The 23605-nt window shown below is 50.2% G+C and overlaps 1 protein-coding gene across 1 annotated transcript in view; it reads left to right on the top strand.

Moving 5' to 3' along the window:
• The first annotated feature begins 8337 nt into the window (after window positions 1-8337).
• Window positions 8338-23605, top strand: part of LOC115647667 (angiopoietin-related protein 7-like) — a 52445-nt gene continuing 37177 nt past the window's right edge. Inside the window, exon 1 of the mRNA XM_030554361.1 lies at window positions 8338-8772. Within this exon, the coding sequence (XP_030410221.1) occupies window positions 8338-8772 (435 nt within the window). The remainder of the gene's footprint in view (window positions 8773-23605) is intronic.

Here is a 23605-nt window from a genome sequence, read left to right as displayed (position 1 = left end):
AATTTAACTTTAAATGAGGCTTCTTAAATATTTTTTAAACCTTAATTACTTTACATACAACAATAGTTTAGTTATATATTATAGACTTATAGAAAGAGACCTTCTAAAAATGTTAAAATGTATGACTGGCATGCGATACCTTAAATCAGAGTGAATAAATGAAGGTTCGGCACAGCACTTCTGAAAGATTGCCGACCCCTCATCTAGTCTGACCTCTGGTACGATATAGGCCACAGTACTTTCTTGATTTAATTCTGGTTGAAATAGAGCAGAGCTTTTAGAAAAAAATCAAGTCTTGATTTAAAATCCTAATCTACAACAACCCTTGGTAAGTGGCTCCAATGGTTAATTACCATTGTTAAAAATATGCTGCGTATTTCCAGTCTCAGTTGGCCTAGCTTCAACTTCCAACCATTGGATCAAGTTATACCTTTCTCTGCTAGACTGATGGGGCCCATTATCTAGGAGATTTGCTGTTAATCCTCCCAGTTCTGCTGTCAGTTTGCTGTGTGACTATGGGCAATTCCCTTAGGCCAAAGGTTTCAGACATGGATGCTTAAAGTTGGGCATCTAGTGAGAAAGGGGGTTCCAAAGAGGATGGATCTAGACTGTTCTTAGTCGTGGCAGATGACAGAACTAGGAGTAATGGTCTCAAGTTGCATTGGGGGAGGTTTAGGTTGGATATTAGGAAACACTATTTCACTAGGCAGGTGGTGAAGCTGTGGAATGGGTTACCTAGGGAGGTGGTGGAATCTCCTTCCTTAGAGGTTTTTAAGGCCAGGCTTGACAAAGCCCTGGCTGGGATGATTTAGTTGGAGATTGGTCCTGCTTTGAGCAGGGGGTTGGACTAGATACCTCCTGAGGTCCCTTCCAACCCTGATATTCTATGAGAAGTAGCCTGATTTTCAGAGGTGCTGAGCCCCCCTGGCTCCCACTGAGCTGTCATTCGGGTCCTGGAATGAAAGGCGCTGTGTAGACACATGGGCTCATTATTGAAGCAAGCCCTGGGCTCAGTCCTCAACCGTTATGAGCATGATTGAAATGCTGGAGTTGGAAATCCATTCTGCACTGCAGCGTGCCTGCTTACTATTGTAAAGTGTGCTCCAGCTGTCCGGCACTACTGGGATGTCTTGCATGATACCACAAGATCATTAATGTGCTGTGCTAGATTTATTTGGGGCCAGATTCTGCTACCCGTACTCCAGGTTAGTATCTTACTCCACGCTAGAGCAGGCTGAAAATTTTCCAATGGAACATCTTTGCTGTTGGAAAACGCTGATTCAACTAAACTGAAAAATGTGAAGCGATCAAGTCAAGATGAAAGCTTTTCACCTGATAGAAATGAGGCACTTCAACCTTGTAGAAACAAAGTGCTTTGTTAAAGTCATTTGAACATGAGCTCCCAGTGTGTAGCTGTGGCTAAAAGAGCTAATGTGATCGTAAACAGGGGAATCTCGAGTAGGAGGAGAGGTTATTTGACCTCTGTATTCAGCATTGTTGCGACTGCTGTTGGAATACTGTGTCCAGTTCTGTGGTGTCCACAGATCAGGAAGGATGTTGATAAACTGGAGAGCATTCAGAGAAGAGCCATGAGAATAAGAGATTTTCTCTAATCAGACTCAAAGAGCTCGATCTCTTTATCTATTGAGCTTGATAAAAAGAAGGTTAGAGGGGTGACTTGATCCCACTCTACAAGTACCTAAATGGGGAACAAATATTTAATAATGGTCTCGTCAATCTAGCAGAGACAGTTATGTTTCAGTGGTTGGAAATTCAAAACAGATTAGAAATAAAGCACAAAGTTTTAGCAGCAAGAGTTATTCCCCCGCCCCCAGATCCTCCCTTTCCCAGTTCCTCTTCAGGGATCTCTCTCACGAGTCTGTACTAAGACACGATGTGCAGACCCTGTGTTCTTTGGGACCTGTAGAAGAAGTGTCTTCTCTTCATTGGGCAGGGGGCCTTATTCCTGATACTTCCTAATCCCAAAGCCAGAAGAGGTTTCAGACCCATTTCAGATCTTGATATGCTTGTTCAGCTTCTGAAGAAGATAAAGTTCCATATTGTGATCCTTGATGTGATTGATTATCATTTTCCTAGATCTGGGGGACTGATATGCTACCCTTGATTTACAGGATGTCTGCTTCCATGTGGCATTCCATCTTGGTCACAGGAAGGTCCTGAGGTTGGTTGCAGGAGAAGATCATTACCAATGCACCATTCTACCCTGTGGCATTTGTGTGTGTGTGGGGGGGAGAAGCAAGGGGACACCAGGTCAGACAGCCTCTACCAGAAGACAGTGAAGTTGCGGAATTTATATATATGGAGCTCGGTCACTCCCAGGGCATCTCACTTGCTATATGTTCATACTGGCCCGGTGGATCACCTGAGCAGATTTGTCAATTTAGACAACGAATGGTCTCTCAGCACAGCCATTTTAGCTGCAGTGTTTTGCACAGGGGGCTTTCCAAGGGTGGATCTGTTTGCAACTCGGCAAAACAGGAAGTGTCCCCAGTCCTGTTCCAGGTTGAGTTATACCCTGGGCCAACCTGAGATGCTTTCCTGTTTCCATGGGACAAGGACCTATCGTATGCATGTCCACCAGTCCTTCTGACTCCCTGCGTCATTCTCAAGCTGCAGCAAGACTGAGGCAGAATGATCCTTATGCGTTCAGCCTGGCTGAGGCAGCCATGGTATTCCAACCTACGCAAACCGTCTACTCGAGAGACCTTGCCATACCCCTAACCAGAGACCTCATCCCTCCGACGCAAGGGTGGGTGTTGCCCCCAAATCCTCATGTGCTGTACCTCATAGCATCAGTGGTTTAGAGCAGAGGAGGCTCATTACTCTGTGACAGTGCAGAATATCCTCTTTAATGGCAGAAAACTTACCCAAGAGCTCTACCTGAGTTAATGGAAGAGCTGCTCCATCTCGGCAGCCTCCTGTAATGCGTCCCCCACTTAGGCCAAGATTCACACAATTATGGCATACCTCTCGCATCTTCAGAAGTCAGGCTTAGCCCTCAGCTCCCTTCGGGTGCCTCTTGTGGCTATCTCAGCAGTTCACCTTGGAACTGATGGTAGGACTGTTTTCACTAACCCAGTCATGACCAGGTTCTGGAAAGGTCTAGGTTGGTTGGTCCCACCTGTCTGGGATCCGGCACCTGTTCCTATGGAACCTCCTTCTAAACCTTTATCTTCCTGCTTGCTTCTACACCCTCTTGGTGAAGGTAGCTTTCTTAATGGCCATCATCTTGGCTAGAAGAATGGGAGAGCTAAATGCACTTGTCATGGGTCTGTCTTACTCCACACCCTAAATTTCTCTCAAAGATAGTATCTGATTTCCACCAAAATCAGTCCATATGTGTCCCAGTTTTCTTTCCAAAGCCGCATGCTTCCAAAGATGAACGAAGGCTGTGCACTCTGGATGTGCATTGTGCTTTGGCTTTTTAATGGAGAGGACAAAGCCCATTTGGGTTTCTTTTCAGCCGTTTGTTTCATACGTGCTGCTCATGCAAGGTCAGCTTACTTCAGCGCAGTGATTCGCCAAGTGGAGCGCTAGCTGCATTGCTAGGTGTTAAAGAGATAGTGCCCCCTGGGAAGCGGATGGGACACTCTGCCTCAGTGTTTGCGGCACAGGTCTCAATTGTGGACATCTGCAGGGCAGCAAAATGGTCTTCCATACGTGCATTCACCAGACATCCATCACTGGCTGCTGTATCAAGGGAAGAGGCAAATATAGGAAAAGTGGTTCTCTTCCAGTGAGACACCAATTCCCACCACCTTGGATAACTGCTTACATATGTCATTGAGCTGTTGGTGACTCCCAAGCGATCAAAGAGGGAACAAAGAGTTAATCACCTTTTTGTTAATGTAGTTCACCAAGAGGAGTTGCATATGTCCATTACACAACCCACCTTCCTTCCTCGATGCTTCATAACCTATCGTTGGCTTTCTGGCTTCCTGCTTTATACCCTGTGCTCAGAGCACAAGAAGCTGGGTTGTGGGCAAAGGTGCCCCATAGGTACCGCTAGGGAAAACTCTCCAATATAGGTGCATGGGACATGCACACTCCTTACAGTGTAATGGACATATGCAACACATCTTGATGCCTGCCACTTTCCACTTTTGCCCCAGCCACATCTTGACAGCCTAGAGGAGCAAAACAATAGAGAGAAAATCCAGGTAACCTCACTTTCTCAAACCACCAAAGAGAAAAAATCGATTTTGAGTTTGGATTCAGGGTCTAGGTTGGTTTTTACTTGACTTGAATTCTCCGCAATCAAAACCCTTAATTCAGCTTTTGTACATCCTCATGGGACCTCCCCCCCCCACTACCGTTCAGTGGTGCAGATGCTTACCAGAGAGGAGTGAGTGTTGCTCAGCTTGGAGACAAGGTTTTACATTCGTGTGTGACGGTGCGGAGTGCTGCCTGGGTATTGTTACTGGGCAGGACTTGTAGAGGAGTGGAGTCTGTCTGTGCAAGTAATGAATGTGATGTGTGGGAGTTGAGGAATGTTAATGGAGGACTCCCTGACTGGGCATTTTCCTTGCTTTTAAGTGTTTGGGTGGGTTAAGCTAGCGAAGCTGGTCTTTAACAAAGTTTTTTTTCTTTGGGAATTATTCCATAGGGAACATTTGAAGTCAATAAACCTGTTTCCAATAACTACAAAACCCTTTTTTGTCCAGCACAGAAACCCAAGGTTCCGGATCAGGTTCCTACTTTGAAACGATTAGCATATTTAATTGAGCAAATCTGTTGACATTTACAGTCAGACAGATAATTACTATTGTATTCTCCCAAGAAATGGACAGCGTGAGGCAGAGAAAGGTCAGATCTGTCAATAACCATGCCAGAGAAATAAAATAAGTTTGCATGGACGGACAGAAAGACCCTCTTCGCTTCAGAAATGCGATAGAGGACAGAGCAGGGGATTAGTGAGTGTACGTCATGAAGGCAGAAAAGGATGAAATGTGCCCTGTCCAGCAAAGTGTCCCTATTGGTACAGAAGACAGAGTACCGGGCTGTAATAAATATAAAGGGACAGGGCCGACGAGAGGGGGGAAGCTGGTACAAATTACCAGGGCCCAGCTGTCTGGAAGGGGGCCCAGGGCCCAGCTTCCTGGCTTCATTGGCCCTGTTTAGCTGGTCCGCCCTTGCTGGGGGGCCCGAAAAAATTTTTTCACTGGGGCCTGAACCCACTCTCAGCGGCCCTGTAACGGGGATGCTTAATTGAGGCTGCTGGGTACACAGAGACCTGATGGTGTTCCTGGACAGAGCCACACGGCTTGTATTTGCTAGCATCATCATTCAGGGCCTCTCAGAGTCCTGGTTTGTGGTGTGTTGTGTCAAATTCTCCACTTGGCTTTTGGCTTCATATCCTGGGGAAATGAGAGCTGCTCTTGCTGGGCAGAATCTCCTAGGGTGAGTGGGCGTTGGTACCTCTGCCCCAGTGCAGCAGGATGGGCTAGGACAGGGATATAATTTACATCTCCCGGCAGCAGCTGCAGTGCACATGGCCCAGTGTGTTAAATTAGCCTCTCCTCCAAAGCATAGTCTGGAGACACGGTAACTTCAGGGCTCCTCCGAGACGAGGAAGAATAACTCATCTCTGCCAAGACTCCGGTTTAATCCCCCTCACGCTGGTTACCTCCTGAAGGTCATGCTGGGTCTTGGACTCCTCCCTCTCGTGAGTCGTCTAAGACCGTAGGGTTTTTTAAATATATTCCTATTTATAGTGCAATGATAGGATCAGGGGGAATAAGCAATTAGCGTCCCCTGAAACATACCCTGCTTCCCATGTCCCAGGCATGTTTACCTCTTTCCGGCAAAGCGAGAACAGCTGTGATGTGCTCCAGGCAGCCTGGGGGCTGCATCTGGCCTTTCGCAGGTAAGTTTGGGTCTCTTCGTCTTATCACTGGGGGGTGGCTCTGATGTAAAATGAACTATTCCCTTCTCAACCCCTAGCTCTGTCTGTGTTTTTCTAGAGGGAAGTTCTGGGTGGGGTAGTCAGCACAGAGCAGAATCCGAGTCCATTTCTGACTTCCTGGGATGGTGGTGGGGTAGTTTTCATTGCAAGCTGACCCTGCTTGCCTGCCACATGCTGCATGCACTGGTTGGGCAAAACCCCACCTCAGCATGAAGGGCAGTTTTTAGGACCGTGCCAGAAAGGAAGATGAGCCCTTTAGCGAGGGACCAAGCCATGAAAGGGGGATTCTTGGGGCTGGCAGATGCAAGGTTTGGAGCTCCTGTGGTAAAGGGTTGGGGGGTGAGGCTCCGGGGTGGTTCCGCTGGATTTCCGATTCCAGTTTGTTTATTCAGTCATGCTGCTGGAGCTGCTGTTCCCCCACTGAAATGCAGCTCCGGGATGGATTTTCATTCTCCCTTGTTGAAAGATCACCCCCCCAAAGGTTAAAAACTTCAGCTGTGATGAAGTGCAAAATGCTCCCCTCCTGACTTGACAGTATCCTACACCTGCTCTGCACAGCTAACACAAGGCCCTGGAGACTCGGGCCCCATCCCTCTGGAGCTGTCGGTTTCTCCCTGACCCCTCTGTAGACTGAAGCAGTTTTGCGAACCAACCAAACTACACTCCAGACAGAGTCCCACACAGGGCTCGGCTTGTGGTGGGCCATAGCTTTGCCACACTTCAGAGCTTTCGTTCTAATTCACTGGCCCTGGAATTTCTCTGGCTTCAAGTTAAGTGGATTAAACGTCATTCCTCCCTGCTGTTGTGTAAAGGGGTAGAAACATGATTGGGTGTCAGGAGAACTGGCTTCTCTCCCTTGCTCTGCCACAGACTTGCCAGGTGACGTTGGGCATGTTGCCTCCCAGGGCTTCAGTTCACGAGTGTTGTGAGCCTGATAAATTTGCCAAGTGCCCTGAACATCATGGCTGGAAGGTGCTATGGAAGGGCAAAGGACTGATGCCATATACAGGAGTCTGATTGGGAACCCCCTGCTCCCATGATGGTGTGAGTAACTGCTGCCTAATGGAAGTAAGAGGTGCCCAACCTGGCCCCTAGTGAGCGAGTTTAAAACTGGAGTCCATTGAAGTGTCCCTCATGGTACAGTTCTCTCTGGTTTCCAGACAGAGCCATACTGGACTGTTTGGTTTGAATTCCATTCAGACCAGAACCTCTGCAAGGCTGATATTTTGGCGAGGGGAAAAATGTCTCTGTGTAGCTGTAGCTCCAGATCCGGACGTCTCCTCAATTTGTATTCAGTCCTTACTAATGCAGGCTCCCATGCACATCAAATGGAGTTCTGCTCGAGCAAGGACTACGTTAACTCTAAGTATGTGCTTCCTACTTGGGCTCCTAGCTGATCTAAATGGTTGCTCTTTATGGCGTTCATCTTCGCTCAGACAGAGCTGGAATAGCTTTTTTTCACTCATGCCACTTGTGAATCCCTCTCTTTCACCTGGCGTCACTTGTGGTCCTGGGGGGGCGGAGGGAGGTGGTGGTAAAGGGATCAGCCACGGAGTTCAGAAGACATTTAACTTTCCTTTCGGAGAAGGACAGGACCGAGGGGAGGGCGCTGACGAAAGCAAGAAGGGGGAGGTTAAAATGGAGCTGAGATGGGCAAACGGATGGGGCCAGATTGGCCTTGTGTTTTGTGCTCTGACTGCCCCCCGGCTTCAGCTGCCCCCGTGGGAGCTGCAGCACTTGCAGGTTTCTGTGAGCGACTAACCGGGCAAGTAGGTTAAGATTTCAGCTTTCTTGGGCATGGATTAAGCCTAAGCCTGAAGAGCGTTTTCCTTTGTTCTTTGTTTTCAGGTTAAACAGTCACACGGGAGCTATTGAGGAGGACTGCCCCTGCATTAATGAAGGAGCTCGGTTGCTGATGGCTAAAGCTGGCTGATGGATGTCTTCCCCTACGTGTTTCTAGGGGAGCCCGCTGTCTCCTGGAAGCGGCTTGTGACTGACAGATGGAAAGGGCTGTCTGGGGTCCTGTAAACCAAGACAGGAGTTCTCAGCTCGGCCAGCACATTTTTAAGGCGACTTAGCTGCCAGCAGATCCACGCAGAGGAACCGTCTTAGTGCTGAGAGCTGGCGGGGGCACCTGGGGATTGTCGCCTGGTGGTAGCTGGTGGTGTAATGAGGAACAGTAAAGGTCTACGGGATCAGGCCAGTGCCTTCTCCTCAATAACCCACTTCACACACACACATTATGTTCCCCATTTGCGGGTGGTTGCTACCCAGTTATCCCCCCAGTGAGCTACATGCCAGCAAGTCCCTTCCTCTTTGGCCTCTTGCACAGTAGCCATTGGCTGTCCTGGCGGTAGCTGGTGCTATGCATGTGGGTTTCCCCAAGTGGCCATCTCAATCCTGGGCACTGAATGAATGACTGTTACCCAGGTGGCTCCTTGTTTGCATCCTTCACCTTCCTCATGAAGTTCGCCCTCCCCCTCAGCTCCGCCAGGATGGCCCTGCGGTCTCTCATCTTCATGGGCATCCTGAACGGCCCCTCACTGCAGAAGCCCCTGGCTGCTGAGGATGACAGTGGGGGGCACCATGGGAACACGGGCCTGATCCAATGCGGGGATTACAGCAACCAGGTCCTGCCCAATGGCCGGTGTAAGATTGTCGCCACCTTGCCGCAGATGGATGAGCAGAGGTGCCCGGATATGTTCCGCTGCACGGACGAGGTCTCCTACTGGCTCCATGAGAATGAAGAGCGCAAGCAGCAGATCCTGGAGCTGCGGGAGCTGATCTCTGAGCTGCAGGAGGAGCTGAGGAACCACCGGCATCGCATCAAAGTCCTAGAGCTGCAGGTAAAACCCAGGGCCATTTCCCTGGCTGCCTGACCGCCTTTTATAAGTCTCCGATCTTTGCCAGGGGTGGGCATATGGATGGGCACTGTAGGATACACACAGGTTTATTGTGATCCTTCCACTTCCCTCCACCCCCAAGGCAGTGAAACCAGAGCTGGTAGGGAGAGAACCTTGGGCGAGGTAGCGTGCACAATAGATGGCATCATTTTTATCACCGTAACATGGGCAGAGACACCCCATTGTCCAAGTGCTGTAAATGCTGCCCAGTCCAAGTAATGTCCCAGAGGTTTCCTGGATCAGGTCTCCTAACCTTAGACAAGGAAGCACAGCCACACAACTCTCTCAGGCCCAGCACCACCTGCAGGTGCTCAGGGGCAGGTAGAAATGGGGACTTGAACACACTGCAGAGTCGTTCTGCCCCCTTCCACACACAGCCCTGGTCTCCAGCCACCTTGTAACTTTCCTTCCAATCCCCTTCCAAACTGGTGAGATCACTTCTCATCTGTCCCCTGTCCCCACCAAAGCAAGGAATCTCCAGCCTTATTATTAAGTTCCATCCAGCGCCCTTTCTCAGCTGTCGAGTTCTAGGGTTACCCTCTGCTATCATTTCCCCATCACCTCCCTGCTCACTGGAACACGGATGGAAGTACAGAGCTGGGTATTTGGCACCTGTTTTTTCCCACTTCTTTGCCCCCTGTGTGGTCATCTGCACCTGGTCAAAGTGGGTCTGAAGCCCTGTTATGAGAGAATCCCGATCTGCTAGTATTTGACATCCACATAGTGTTCTCCTCATTCAAACACTTACACAAGGTGCGGGGAGAAGCCAGGCCCGGGTGTGAAAAATGATGCACTCTCTAGAACCTCAGCTGTCGTGTCTCCTGCTGCTTACAAGCAAAGCAAGTGACACAGTGCCAGGGCTCCCGCAATAGGGTGACCCGAGTGCAGCTCATGCTAAATGTAGCTTTAACCAGGGCTGGTTAATTTCCCACACAAGCTTTAATTGCTCCTGGTTTTAGGCAGCCTGGATCTGCCTTCAGAGGCTGATCCATTGAGGAGGAACTAGGAGGAATGGGGGGAAAAAGGAGCTATTGGGAAACCTTTCCAGGCCGTGAGATCTTATTAGGCTCCCAGGGAAAGTGATGGAAGCTGTTTGCTTGTGTCATTACAACCGGATTGGACAAAGCCCTAGAGAATAGTCAGTCTCTTGCACTATCCCCAGGCTGGACAAGATGAGTCCGAATAGGGTCTGGCATCTCAAATTGCTGGGATTCATTTGCTGTTTGGCTTTGCTTCCTTCTCCTTCGCCCTCCTGCCCTGGCTCCTTCTGCTGATGCCCATTTTGCAATGTATCCCCTTCTCGGTAGATTTCCAGGTCATTGTTGTTTTTGTCCCTGGGCCTGATTCACAGGGACCTTTCCATCTGTCCCGTGCTTGTGTCCTGATTCAGCCATGCTCAGTCCAGCAGCCAACCTTGTTCAGACTGACCCTCTCTTGCCTGTCTGAGCCCAGTCCAGGCGGGACCCTTTCAGAGCCCTGAACGTCCCCTCTCTCTCGTCTCCCATGCAGTGAGTGCATTGGCACCGATTCCTGTCCTTCTCTATAGGCGGCAGGGTGTTCAGTGATTGGGCCCCAGCTTGTTGTCCACAATAATCTGCGAGTACCTTGAAGAGACTGGAGTTGGTCCCTGTCAGCACAGAAACATCTGAGGTTCCTTTAGGATCAGGGCATATTAAGGCAGCTGTGTCCATCTCTTCTCTTGCCCCAGCAACCTCCCCTGGGAATTCCAGGTGCACTGTGACATACCCTTGGTAGGGGTAGTCATCCATGCTGAGGCCACACAGACCAAGGCCAGTCAGTGGCTGTATGGGCAGGTGCCTAAGCATCTGTTGGTAGAATGACTGAAATATAATAGTCACTTGAGATCCAGTGTCTAGCATGGCTTTACACTCCGCCCCTTCAATCCTCACCGTGACCTCTGCTCCAGGCCCTATCAGTCTTGGGGGGGATCCAGCTGGACAGTCTTTTCCAGGGGATCCTTCAAATCCTGTGGGTCTGGGTGCCCCTGTCCCCAGACCCTTCAGCAGTTCCCTGATGCCTCCCAACTGGTCCTCGGTTTTCCATACACTAAGAGCGATTTTTTTTCATTATGGAACTTGGCTGCACTGTGCCCATCCTGACCACAGTGGTAGCAGAAGAATTGTCCTTTCCCTCTTCGCCTGGGTGTGATGGTGGCTGTAAATGCTGACTTCTTCATCGCCACAGCCAGAGGCTCCTTGCGCCCGGAAGTCTTACTCCAGTCAATGGTGCTCAGCTATCTGTTCTGTCAGGACCTGCACTTGGTGAGCACCAGAGAGGAACTTGACCAACATCAATGCAGGGGTGCTGTGCTGGCTGGCTCAGAGGGCTGGGCTTCCCAAAACTTGCTGGCAGCCTGCCTTTCTTCCTCCTCTCTGACCTCTTGTCAGCTGAGAGTAACTTGGGGGTTACTCCTTCATCTCTTCACTGGGGATGAAGGAGAATCAGGTGCTGATATTGAGTTCCTCTTACAATTTGAGCTAGTCTGGTCCGGTCCGGTCCATCTGCTCAGCAGTCACTGCTCCCTTCATGACAGCTCTCTGAAGCAGTCTCTCCAGCTCTGTATATAGGCTGAAATCTTCTTGCCCCTTCACTGTTGGGAATTAAGCAACTTACAATAACTGTCCTCAGAGCCTTCTACTCTCCCAAAGATCTGAGCGAGGCAGTCCTTCCCGCCGACCCCGGGGTTAGTGAGCTTCAGGGTAAGAATCACGTCTAATACCGGCCCCCTGCAGCACTTTACCAGACATCTTCACTTTTCTGCATGTGGTCCAGCCCACTCCTGCAGCATTTCACTGGTATGTTCTAACCAGGCTTCATACTCCTCCTCCCCAGGTATTGGGATGGGACCCCCAGCAAATAATCTTAACGTGCGATGGGAGCTTGACATAGCATGGGACAACACAATCTTTTCCAATGTTTGCCCCAGTGATTTTGCACAATCATTGGCCGAGGCTGCAGCCCCTGAGCTATGGGCTGCTGAGTCGGGGTCCAACCAACCGGACATATTCGCCATGATACAAACAGTGATTTCCTCTATAATATAAACACAATTGTTTCCCCAACTTTGTGACTCACTCAAGATGTGCTTGTGAGGGGGACTGACCCAGCATTCCGGATGAGCCCCCCAAAATGTTACCCTGCGGAGCCGGCAGCCATAGGGCCAGGTTCAATATCTCGAGGTTCCTTTCTATTGATGCAACACAGAACCGGCTCGAGCCCCCACCCAGTAACCTGGGAAAATTATGCATAACCCCCCCACCCCCCGGGCACCTCTAAGAGGTAATACTTCCCCACTCGCTAACACAGAGTTTTTAGTGATTGTAGCAAAGAAACTTTTAATAGGAGAGAAGTAACTCGGTGTTAAATTGGGAAAACAGTGCAATTAGGGTTCATAAACATAAACCATGAGCAAAAGACCCACCTCCAAATAAGTTGGTGTCACAGAGTCCCCGGGCGATGCTCTGGAACTGCTCCCCACCAAGCCAGTCAGGACTTTGGGGAGCCTCCTCTCCCTTGGAGCAGACTGTCCCCAGAGCAAGAAGCTCATACGGCTTCACCTCCTGGGTCTCTCCTTGGAGCATTCAGCATCCTCTGCCCCTCTGTGCACTTCCCACAGCAAGCCCACCCCAGCGGGGCCCTGGGGAAGCCGCAGGGTCCTGCACCCCCACTTTGCAGTCAGACGTGACTCTCAGCCAGCCAGTAACACAGAGGTTTATTCGATGACTGACAGGAACAGGGTCTAAAACAGAGCTTGTAGATACAGAGAACCGGACCCCTTGGCTGGGTCCATTCTGGGGGCAGTGAGCCAGACCCCCACATCTGCCCTCAACCAGCTCCAGCCTAACAACCCCTCCCAGCCCCTCCTCTCTGCTCAGCCCCTTTCCCGGGCCCGGAGGTCACCTGCTCTCTTTGTCTCCAACACCTTCAGCTGGCACCTTTGCAGAGGAGGGGCCCAGGCCATCAGTTGCTAGGAGACAGAGTGCCAGGCATTTAGGTGCACTGGCCCTTTGCTTTGCAGCAATCACACGCCCTTATCCCACCACCTAGATACTTGAGAACTGCATAGGGGACACTGAGGCACCAACACAGTATTCAGAGGAAACATCAAGAACATTCCCAGTTTGTCACAGTTGGGCAGTGTCTTTTTCCCCTGAGGCTCTTAAGTCCAGCAACCCAAAAGTCCCTTTAACCTACTCATCCCTTCTGTGCACCCCACTCACAGTTGCTGTCCTTGGTCAGTGCAAACCCAGAGGTGCATCTGCAGAGTTCACCTCCCACCCTGGGTGGAGGTAAGGAGGCACCTTACTCACGCCACTGCTTCGGCACTCACTCGCTGCTCCTCTCCAGCCACTCATTCACCAGCTGACTCAGTCACCATCTGCTGCCACCTGTCTCTCTGCTGTGACCTCTGTGCATCAGTCTCTTAGTGATTTTCAGCCCTTTGGTGGCTGGGCAGAGACACTGCCCCATCTTAACTGATTTCAGCTCTTATTGAGCATTTAAAATAAGAAAAGAAGCTCCTAATGAGGCCTATTTAGCTTTCTTTGAACAGTGGGGAGGAACAGGTTAAACCAGACCAGGGGGAACCCTTGGGGAGGGTTTGCAATCCTCCTGGATGGGACACCTGTCCTCACCTGTCTTACCTTCACAAGGCACTGGCATTCGAGCCCCTGGTTTAATGAGGTCATTTCAGCTGAGGGTGGCCTCCTTATTTGAGACAGATTAAGCACAGTCCTGCTTCCCTGTATTCCTATAATAATTACAACGTTGGTAACAGCATTTCACTACCCCTGCATTCAGAACTAAAGTGATTTGTAACCCAACACCAGCCAAAGTTGATTACTTAGAGCAAAACACCGCTCTGTCGGCTGGATATCTCAGCAGAGCAGGAGAAAATGGTGTTTACATGAACACATTCGAAGTCTCTCCCCATCCCAGCTAGCTGTCAGGAAAGCATTCATTAGGTTCATTTAGACCCTCAGGGCCGCCCTGAGGGGGGGCAAGAGGGGCAATTTGCCCCGGGCTCCGCAGGGGCCCCCATGAGAGTTTTTTGGGGCCCCTGGAGCAGGGTCCTTCAGTCGCTCCGGGGGGCCCGGAAAACTCTTGTGGGGCCGGGCCCTGGAGCTTCTTCCGCTCCCGGTCTTCACCGGCAGGGGGGTTCCTTCAGCTCTGGGGTGGAAGGACCCCCCGCTGGCGAATTATGGCTGAAGCGGGACCCGCCGCCGAAGTGCAACATGGTCTTCGGTGGTAATTCGTCGGCGGCGGGCCCTTCCGTTCCGGGACCCGCCGCCGAAGTGCCCTGAAGACCTGCGGCGGGGGCCCCCCTCCGGCGAATTACTGCCGAAGACCAGGCTGCACTTCGGTGGCAGGTCCCGCTTCGGCGGTAATTCGCCGGTGGTGGGTCCCTGCCGTGGGTCTTCGGGGCACTTTGGCAGCGAGTCCCGGAATGGAAGGGCCCCCAGCCGCCGAACAGGGCCGGCTCTAGACATTTCACCGCACGGGGGGCGCTTTGCCGCTCTCTGGTCCCGCGGCTCCAGTGGACCTCCCGCAGTCGTGCCTGCGGATGCTCCACCGGAGCCGCGGGATCAGTGGACCCACCACAGGGACGCCTGCAGGAGGTCCACCGGAGCCGCCTGCCGCCGAAGGCCCCAAGCCCCTGGAATCCTCTGGGCAGCCCTGTAGACCCTTACATGTGATTAAAACAAACTTCCCCGAACGTCCTTCCCACTCGATCCCTGCCTCGTCATCCTCCCAATTCATACTCGTCCCCTCTCTCTCATCTAGCAACTGTCCTGGCACCTGAAAGGAGTAGCTTCCCCCTTTCAACATCATCCTCTGCTTTCCACTCTCTCCCCTTCTGTTGTTTGCTTTGCTGCTTCTCTTTCACCCTGTCCCTCTGAGCAGCATTTCCCATTTTCCGTCCTCACCCTTCACCACAGACCTGGTCACAAGCGGATGTGCCTCCAGGTTCCTCGAGTCATCCATCAGGCCTTTCCTAGCTACCAGCTGGATCCTGAAACCCTTGTGAAGGTTTCACCAGTCCTTACTCAGGCACAGTCTCCTTCTGTTTGGGCCCTAAATTATTTATTCGTCTCCCAGCCCTGCTGCTAGGATGGGACAGTCTTTGCCCCAGGCCCAGAGGCTGCAGGAACTGTTAGTTATGCTAAGGAAGCTCTGCCTGGGGCTGCTGCTTTCCCCCGTGTTCCTCATTTTAGGTCACTACTCTCCATTGGCGGCCCGGGCATAACACATGTGCCCGTCCATTCTCGCCTGCAGTGGATTGGCATCGGTGCTGATGCCAATGTTTCTAGGAGGACTGTCCCCGACTCGCTCTTGTGGCAGGCTCCTCCCCGCCCCCTGTGTACAGAGAGAGGCCGTGGTAGCCAATAGAACAGGGGGCACATGTCTAGCTCGGAAGAGCCAGCACACGGCCAGCTGTGCCTAACCAGAGCAGCCCCAGCTGTGCACATCTGGCACCTAGTGGGTTAAGTGTCTAACTGCTGGCTAGTCAGCTCATAAGCAGATGGGGCAAAGGACAGGGTGGGGGGTGTGAGCGTCCCATTAATGTGACGAGAGGAAACCGCTGGGCACTGGCATTGTTAGTATTGTTCCTCAGGAGAGGCGTGATGACCCTGAGCCACTGCCTAGCCTCTCAGACTCTGGAGTTAATGGTATTGTAAAGGAAAGAGAGGGAGGAGGAAATGGCTGGCCGCCCACGCCTGGTGGGGAATTGTCAGCTACTGCTGAGAACCTGTCTCCCTCCCACACCAGCCATCCTAGGCCTGCTGTGGCCCATGCAGCTACCAGCCACCAAATGGTTTTCTCTCCCCTTCCCCCTGCTTCATGCTTGGCCAGCCCTACGGGAGTTCCCCTTGCAGGCCTTGGTCTAATTAACCCAGTCTGATCCTGGATTGAGTCCTGCCCCTGGGCGGACATGCTGAGGAACCAGAGTACTCCTACACTGCAATTAGACACCCGTGGCTGGCCCGGGCCAGCAGACTCACACTCCCAGGGCTTGGCGTAAGGGGTTGTTTCATTGTGCTGTAGACATTCGGGTTCAGGCTGCAGCCCTGGCTCTGGGGACCTTCTGGCTCACAGGGTCTTAGATCCCAGGCTCCAGCCTGAGCTCAAATTTCTACACTACAATTAACAGCTCTCTAGCCTGAGTCAGCTGGCACGGGTCAGCCACGGGTGTCTCATTGCTGTGTAGACATACCCAAAGCGCTCAGGAAGCAGGGATGCCTGGAATTCCAGTCTGTGTTCCCAGCTGTTAGAGATTGGAAAAGACCCAACAAACCCTGACTTCACCCCCTGTCAATGCAGGGTTGCTCCCTACAGACTGTGCTCCAGGACTTTCTTCAGCCCAGCTGTAAATGTCTCAAGCACTGGGGCTTCCCGTATGGCCCTTGGGAGACCTTTCACAGTCGACTAGATCCCACCTCTAGTTTTCCTGCCATCCAGCCTCTCTTTCCTGTTGTTCATTTCCCTCTCCTTTCTCCCAGCCGCTACTCCTTGTCCCTCCAAACTATTCCCCGTCGTTGTTTGGTCAAGTTCTGCCTGCTGTGATGTGTTCGCATTTCTGCCTAAATTGCTGCTTTTTCCCTCAAAGCGTCACCAGGTCTGGGCTAGATTCTGCTGGCTGTGATGGTGTAAATCTGGCGTGACTCCATTGCATAACCGACAGCCCCTGGGGGCAGCAGAAAAGTCCTGGTAACCCCCAGAACAGTTGCGACGTGACTGTTTACAAATGAGCCAGGTCTGCGCCCGGGGCTTTCTTTACCCCAACAACTGCACTTCTCAAATGAAGGCGCCCTGCAGTTATTTCACGTGCTAAGCTGCCTGCGAGTCCCGTAGCAGCAATGAACTAGCTCAGATCCCTTCTCTGGAAGGATTAGTGTCAGACTGCCCTGCATGCTGTTTAGTTTAATGAGATCTCCAGCTCCTCCGGCCATCTGTCCTCTGTCCAGCTCAGAGCCCATCTAGGTCTCTCAGTGGAGGATGGTGATTCATTCATTTGTTTATTTTTGCACTGCAATATGTCGGGGCCCAGATCCTTAGCTAGTGTCAATGGAGCGCCTCCTGCTGAGGATTGGCACCAGGAGGTGTTTAACGGAACTGGAAAACAGACACAGTGAGGCAGGCTTGTCTAGAAGTTGGCAAAGGGGAACAGAGGAGGCAAGGGATCTCTAGGGGAACCCAAAGGACTGTACTGAGGCAGAGTGCAACTAGTTGAAGTTTCCTTTCTTAATGCTGCCTCAAAAATCAGTTCCCGCAGCCTCTCGTGCACCTTTGTTACTCTCTTCTCATCCACATGGCTAGCAGGTAGGATTCCCAGTTTTCACCCAGGGAGCATGGCTTTGACTCCTGGTGTGGGAAGGGAGCAGAGCTCGTCTTCAGGGCAGTTCTCTGGCCTGTGCCACACAGGGGGTCAGACTAGATGATCCCACTGATTCCGTCTGGCCTTGGAAGCCATGAAGCACTCCGACTTGACACTATTTTTCGGGTAATGCAGTGCCCACAGTAGAATGCAATATTCCACCTGTGCTGGCACCAGAGTCCCAGAGAGAGGTGCTGCCTTCTCCCTGGTGCATGATGTGATACTTTGGCCTATGCAGCGCCAAACTGCACTGATCGTTTTTGCTGCTGTATTGTACTGCAAACTCATGTCCCATTTGCTTTCCTAGGTGTCCCCCATGTGACCGTGTCAGTTTCCTAGGGTCTCCTTGGAAACATTAACTTCCCTTCCCTTCCCTTTAGAAGCAATCCTCTTTTCTGAGTTATGTATGTGGGGGACGAAACAGGGCTCCATCCCTCCCTCCTCAGAGATGTGGTAGATGTGGCTACTTACCTGCTACAATTTTTGTTTTCTGTGCCCTTTACATGTCTACAAGCTCGCAAGAGGCAGCTCCATTTTGTGTTCAGTTTAGAGGCTGCTTGTTACGAAGGAGATACATACACTGTGCTTTCTCTCTGGGAGATGTTACTTTGGTTCGTTCTTGTTTTCTGTTCATTGGAAATAAGTCATTCAGTCTGACAGCATAGGGTTGCTTTTCGTGTATGGAAAGCATAGCAAAAGAGGAATGCTGGTCCAGAGCAAGAGACTGACCCAGTGGATAGGATGATAACTTGGGACTTGGAAGATCCTGATTCAATTCCTTGCTCTGCCACAGCTTTTCTGTGTGACCTTGGCCAAGTTATTTAGCCTCCTGGTGCCTCAGTTCTCCATCTACACAATAAGAACATAAGAATGACCATATTGTGTCAGACCAATGGTCCATCTAGCTCAGTATCCTGTCTTCCAAGAGTGGCCAATGTCAGGTGCCCTAGAGGGAATGAACAGAACAGGCAATCCTTGAGTTATGCATCTCCTTTCATCCATTCCCAGCTTCTGGCAGTCAGACATTTAGGGACACCCAAACCATGGGGTTGCATCTCTGACCATCTAATAACCATTGATGGACCTATCCTTCATGCACTTATCTAATTCATTTTTGAATCCAGTTATAGTTCTGGCCTTCACAACATCCCCTAGCAATGAGTTCTGCAGGCTGACTGTGTGTTGTGTGAAGAAATACTGCCTTTTGTTTGTTTTAAACCTGCTGCCTATTAATTGTGTTGGGTGACCCCCTGGTTCTTGTGTTATGAGAAGGAGTAAATAACACTCCTCTATTCACTTTCTCCACGTGTCATGATTTTATAGACCTCTATCATATCCCCCCTTAGTCGCTTCTTTTCCAAGCTGAACAATTCCAATCTTTTTAATCTCTCCTCGTAGGGAAGCTGTTCCATGCCCCTAATCATTTTTGTTGCCCTTTTCTGTAACTTTTCCAGTTCTAGTATATCTCTTTTGAGATGAGGCAACCAGATCTGCACACACTATTGAAGGTGTGGAAGTACCATGGATTTATACAGGGGCATCATCATATTTTTGTCCGATTATTTATCCATCTTCTAATGGTTCCCAACATTCTGTTAGTTTTTTTGACCGCTGCTGCACATGGAGAGGATGTTTCCAGAGAACTATCCACAAGGACTCCGTGATCTCCTTCTTGACGGGTAACAGCTAGTTTAGACCCATCATTGTGAATGGATAGTTGTGATTATGCTTTCCAGTGTGCATTGCTTCACATTTATCAACCCTGGGGGGTACCAGTCCCCTGGGAGGCAGGGCAGTTGTGAGGATAAGCACATTAAAGATGGTGAGATGCTCAGATACTATTGTGACGGACGCCATGTAATACCCTCAGGCAGGCAGGCAGAGAGGGAGAGTCTGGTGAAGGTGGCATGCTCAGATACTATTGTGACGGATGCCATGTAATACCCTCAGGCAGGCAGGCAGAGAGGGAGCGTCTGGTGAAGGTGGCAGTCTCTCATTATTAAGAGTTCATCTGTTCTTCCTGTTTATTCTCCAAAGTAAAAATGCCAGAGTGTGATGTCCCAAACATTGTGTGTTAACTAGTTGTGATGTGACAAGGAGTCTGAGGGCAGTTGGAAATCAAGGGGCAGGAGCAGATGAACTCCAGTATTCCTTCAGATGCAGTTTATTGACACAGCCACAACCAATACAATATAAAACAATACCAAAATGTCATGACAAACAGGGTTGGATCATCTTGTCTTTGTGATTTATTACATGGCCAGAGAGAGCTCAGGCCAGGTGAGAAAAGGTTTCACGTTGTTATTGAATCTCGTAAATCTTTGCAGTCAAAGAGCATTCCAGATTGGCTGGCTGCAATGAATTATGGAGTTTGCTGGGTAGCACACAGCATAAACAAATACCTACTTGGGAACTGTATTACAAGGATTCCAGTGAAAAATGCACAAATACTTTAGGCAAAGAGAATTACAGGAAATATCTGCTCCAGATTGTTTTCCAGAGTTTTTCTGTGAACCTTGAAGCCAGCAGAAACAGTTGTAACAGAATGGCAGCTGCACCATCCTGTGGCAGAAATGCGGAATGACTTTCCTTGGCTAGAAAGGATGGGGGAAGCTGGGTCTAGTATCAGCTAAAGGGACCAAACTGTGGACACTTGAAAAACAGCATCAGTTTAAAGATTAAAGCATCTCTGCGGTGTCATCACAGATCCGGAGTGGATCGTAAGTGGAGGTGCGTAGTCTGTATACCCAGGAGGGCAAATTTAACCAGCAGCAATCTTGCACTGCTATTTGAGGTTTCACACTAGCATCTGCAGAAGGGAGGCAGCCCCATTAGAGGATCAGGAGTCAGAATAAAGAGGCATTGATCTCAGAAGTGGAAAGGCTGGGGGTGCAGTTAATTTCAGGCACAAGGTTGCACTTGGTGCCCCAACATTAGGCCATTGATATGTCCATATAACTAGTGGGAATAACACCAGTCAAACTGGCCCTTTGGTGTCCAAGAGGACAAAGTCATGGGCACGGAAAGGGAGGCAAGGATCTGGGCCCCTAGGTCACATCTGGTTCCTCCTGCTGGGGGGTAGTGCAGTGTTAGCACTGCGGAGAGTTGTTAATACTGCTGAGTTGTTACGGCTGCTGAGTGCTGCTGTTCTTGGAGCCCCGTGCCAGCGGCACTAGCAGGGGATGCAGCGTGCTGATTCAGCAGGCCTCGCTGTTATTTGTAATGAAAGATGGCAGGCTCGGTTCGGTGGCGAAGGTGCTTGGCCAGGTTTATTGTCAGTAAAGCACAGCGTTAGTGCCCTGGCCAACGGGTCACAGGGACACCACCACATGTACGCCCGTGACAAGGCAAAAATTCAGTCAGGACATCAGGGTCCAGGCCCTTGGGCTGATAAAAAGGTGCCCCTCCTATAACTTGATGCAAACAAATTCTATATGCCACTCCAGATGTTGTTCATTACCCTTCTACCTTGTACCTCCTAGTTCAAACAAAATATCCTTTTCCATTCTCCGTCATCCGAGCCTGATCTTATGAGGGGCCGGTGTGTTCCTGAGCCATCCCTTGGGAATTTGTTTAGGTAGTTACTTGAGACCTCTGGGTGTTCTTGTACAATCTTCTGTGGTCAGGAAGGTGCTCAACTGGGTAGCCAGTATGTAGTGTGTTACTTTTCTGCCAGGGCCAGGCGTACTTTGGTTCACACTGCTAGTTATGCCTGATGCTTCAGCAAGACCTATATGCAGTAGTTACGCACGGTAGCAGAGCTTTCACCCATCCCACTGCAAGTGTCCCAAGCCAGGGGCCTCTCACGTGGGGAGAGTGTTTCACCTTCAGGCCATTTCACTGAGAGGATGTTTTCCATCATAATCCACCTAAATTTGCTTTTGCTTAATGTCATCCTGTTATTCCTAATTATCCCCTGGTAGGGGTGTCATCGCTGTAGGGCACCCCTCATTCCTGGACTCCGCATTGCCGGGGACGTCACCTATCGTACTGCTCCTGATGGCCACTTCCTTGGCCATGATGGCCAATCCCAGGGGGTGCCTTCTCCAGATTCTCTCTGTAGGTTTTCTGGTGCTCAGGCCTCCAGCTCCCAGAGGGCCTAGGCCGAGGGGCTCTGACTTTGATCCCAGTTCTGGGGGTTTCCCATCTTCCACCACATTGGGCCCAGATGACTAGCAGGTTTAGTCTCAAGCCCTCCTGTCATAAACAGATAGCTAAGGGTTAATGTCTCTTTCACCTGGAAAGAGGTAACCTGAAGCACCTGACCAGAGGACCAATCAGGAAACCAGACTTTTTCAGGTCTGGGTGGAGGGAAGTTTGTGTCTGAGTTCTTGGTCTTGTGCCTATCTCCCTCTCGGCTATGGGAAGGATTTCTCTATTTCCTGCTTTTCTAATCTTCTGTTTCCAAGTTGTGAGTACAGAGATCATAAAAACAATAGGGATTATTGTTTTTTTCTTTTGTATTTACATGGTATAGTTGCTGGAGTGTTTTGAATTGTATTCTTTTTGAATAAGACTGTTTATTCATATTCCTTTTAAGCAATTGACCCTGTATTTGTCACCTTAATACAGAGAGACAATTTTTATGTATTTTTCTTTCTTCTTATAAAGCTTTCTTTTTAAGACCTGTTGGAGTTTTTCTTTAGTGGGGAACTCCAGGGAATTGAGTCTGTGCTCACCAGGGAATTGGTGGGAGGAAGAAGTCAGGGGGAAATCTGTGTGTGTTAGATTTACTAGCCTGACTTTGCATTCCCTCTGGAATGGGGAAGAGAGATTAGCTCTTGGTACTTCTGTTTTCCAAGGCTGGAAACGGGGAGGGTGGAATCCCTCTGTTTAGATTCACGGAGTTTGCTTCTGTTCATCTCTCCAGGAACACCTGGAGGGGGGAAGGGAAAAGGTTTATTTCCCTTTGTTGTGAGACTCAAGGGATTTGGGTCTTGGGGTCCCCAGGGAAGGTTTGGGGGGAACAGAGTGCCCCAAAACACTCTAATTTTTTGGGTGGTGGCAGCTTTACCAGGTCCAAGCTGGTAACTAAGCTTGGAGGTTTTCATGCTAACCCCCATATTTTGGACGCTAAGGTCCAAATCTGGGACTAGGTTATGATACCTCCACCTCTAGATTCCTGGTTCAAATCCATCCCAGGGTGGTGATGATGCTCTGCATGTGTTTTATGGGAGGTCTGTTGACAGGCATTTGTGGGCTCAGTTCAGTGAACAAGCAGGCGTGCCCCAGCTGGCTCTCTCTGAGAAAGCAGGTCAATGTCTCTGTGTTCATCTTCCAGGCCCTCCATGGAATTGGCCCAAGATACCGAGGCTGCTTCCCTCTGCCGCGCTCACCTCCCATGACAGCTAAGTTCCTTGGGAGCGATGGAGTTGTCACCTTCATGGGGGAAGCTGGTGGGAACAGGAGACGGGGCTTTGCAGGCCATGGGGCTAAGGCCTGGATCTCCTCTCCGGAGGGGATTAGAAGGACCCAAATCTCATTGCCTTCAGAACTTAATGCATGTGATGGGCTGTTCCCAGAGATGCAGCAAAGGAGGAAAGAGCAGGGGACGAAATACTCCATAGCTACCATTGCACTGGGGGAATGGAAACTTAGGGCCAGATCCACAGTTGGTGCAAAATGATGTAGGTCTACTGACGTCAATAGGGATATCCTGATTTACAGCCGCTGAGGATCTGGCCCCTGGACAAGGTCTATCAGTCAGTTGTATTTTTACTCTATCCCTTGGCCAAGGCTCAGATACAACAGGGATGGGCGCCATGACTAAGAACCTAGATGAAGAATGACAAAGCGGGAGAAAGTTCAGTTCTGCTAAGAACAGGTGTTCCATGGTCATTGAACCTCAAATATTTGGCTCTGATGGAGTCCCCGCGACTCAGTGTGGGTGCTGAAGATGGCCCAGCTCTCCTGAGTGACGGAGAATAGAACAGCGCACAGCACAACCAAGTAACAATACAGATCCAGTAGTCCAGGAGAAACGCCTCTAGTAATATACTGGAAGCTATTTTTAATAGACTCTGGTGATTGTAGTAGGAAGAGAGCCTGAGATATAAAACCTTGTGTCGGAGGCCTGATGTGAGGCAGGACCTGCTCACAGAATCTGGCAACAACAGGGCTAATATTGCAAAAATACAAATTTGCAAGACGTGCTAGTCACAAAGTAGTTACACAAACAAATCCCAGCAGCACCAAAACATTCCAGTATCAAAAATTGTACAAAAACATTTCCCAAGAGTAACAGGAACTCACTGCCCCATCCTAAAAGATAAGGTCAGGATGACAGTATGTAATGAAAATCAAACCACCATGTACAAGGTAATGAGTGATAACTAGCCATATCAGGGAGCAGTAACAACAGTAACTATGTCAGAGGGG

Source organism: Gopherus evgoodei, chromosome 3, assembly GCF_007399415.2.
Source record: "Gopherus evgoodei ecotype Sinaloan lineage chromosome 3, rGopEvg1_v1.p, whole genome shotgun sequence".
NCBI classification, from domain to species: Eukaryota; Metazoa; Chordata; order Testudines; family Testudinidae; genus Gopherus; species Gopherus evgoodei.
This window is presented reverse-complemented; position numbering and strand designations above follow the sequence as displayed.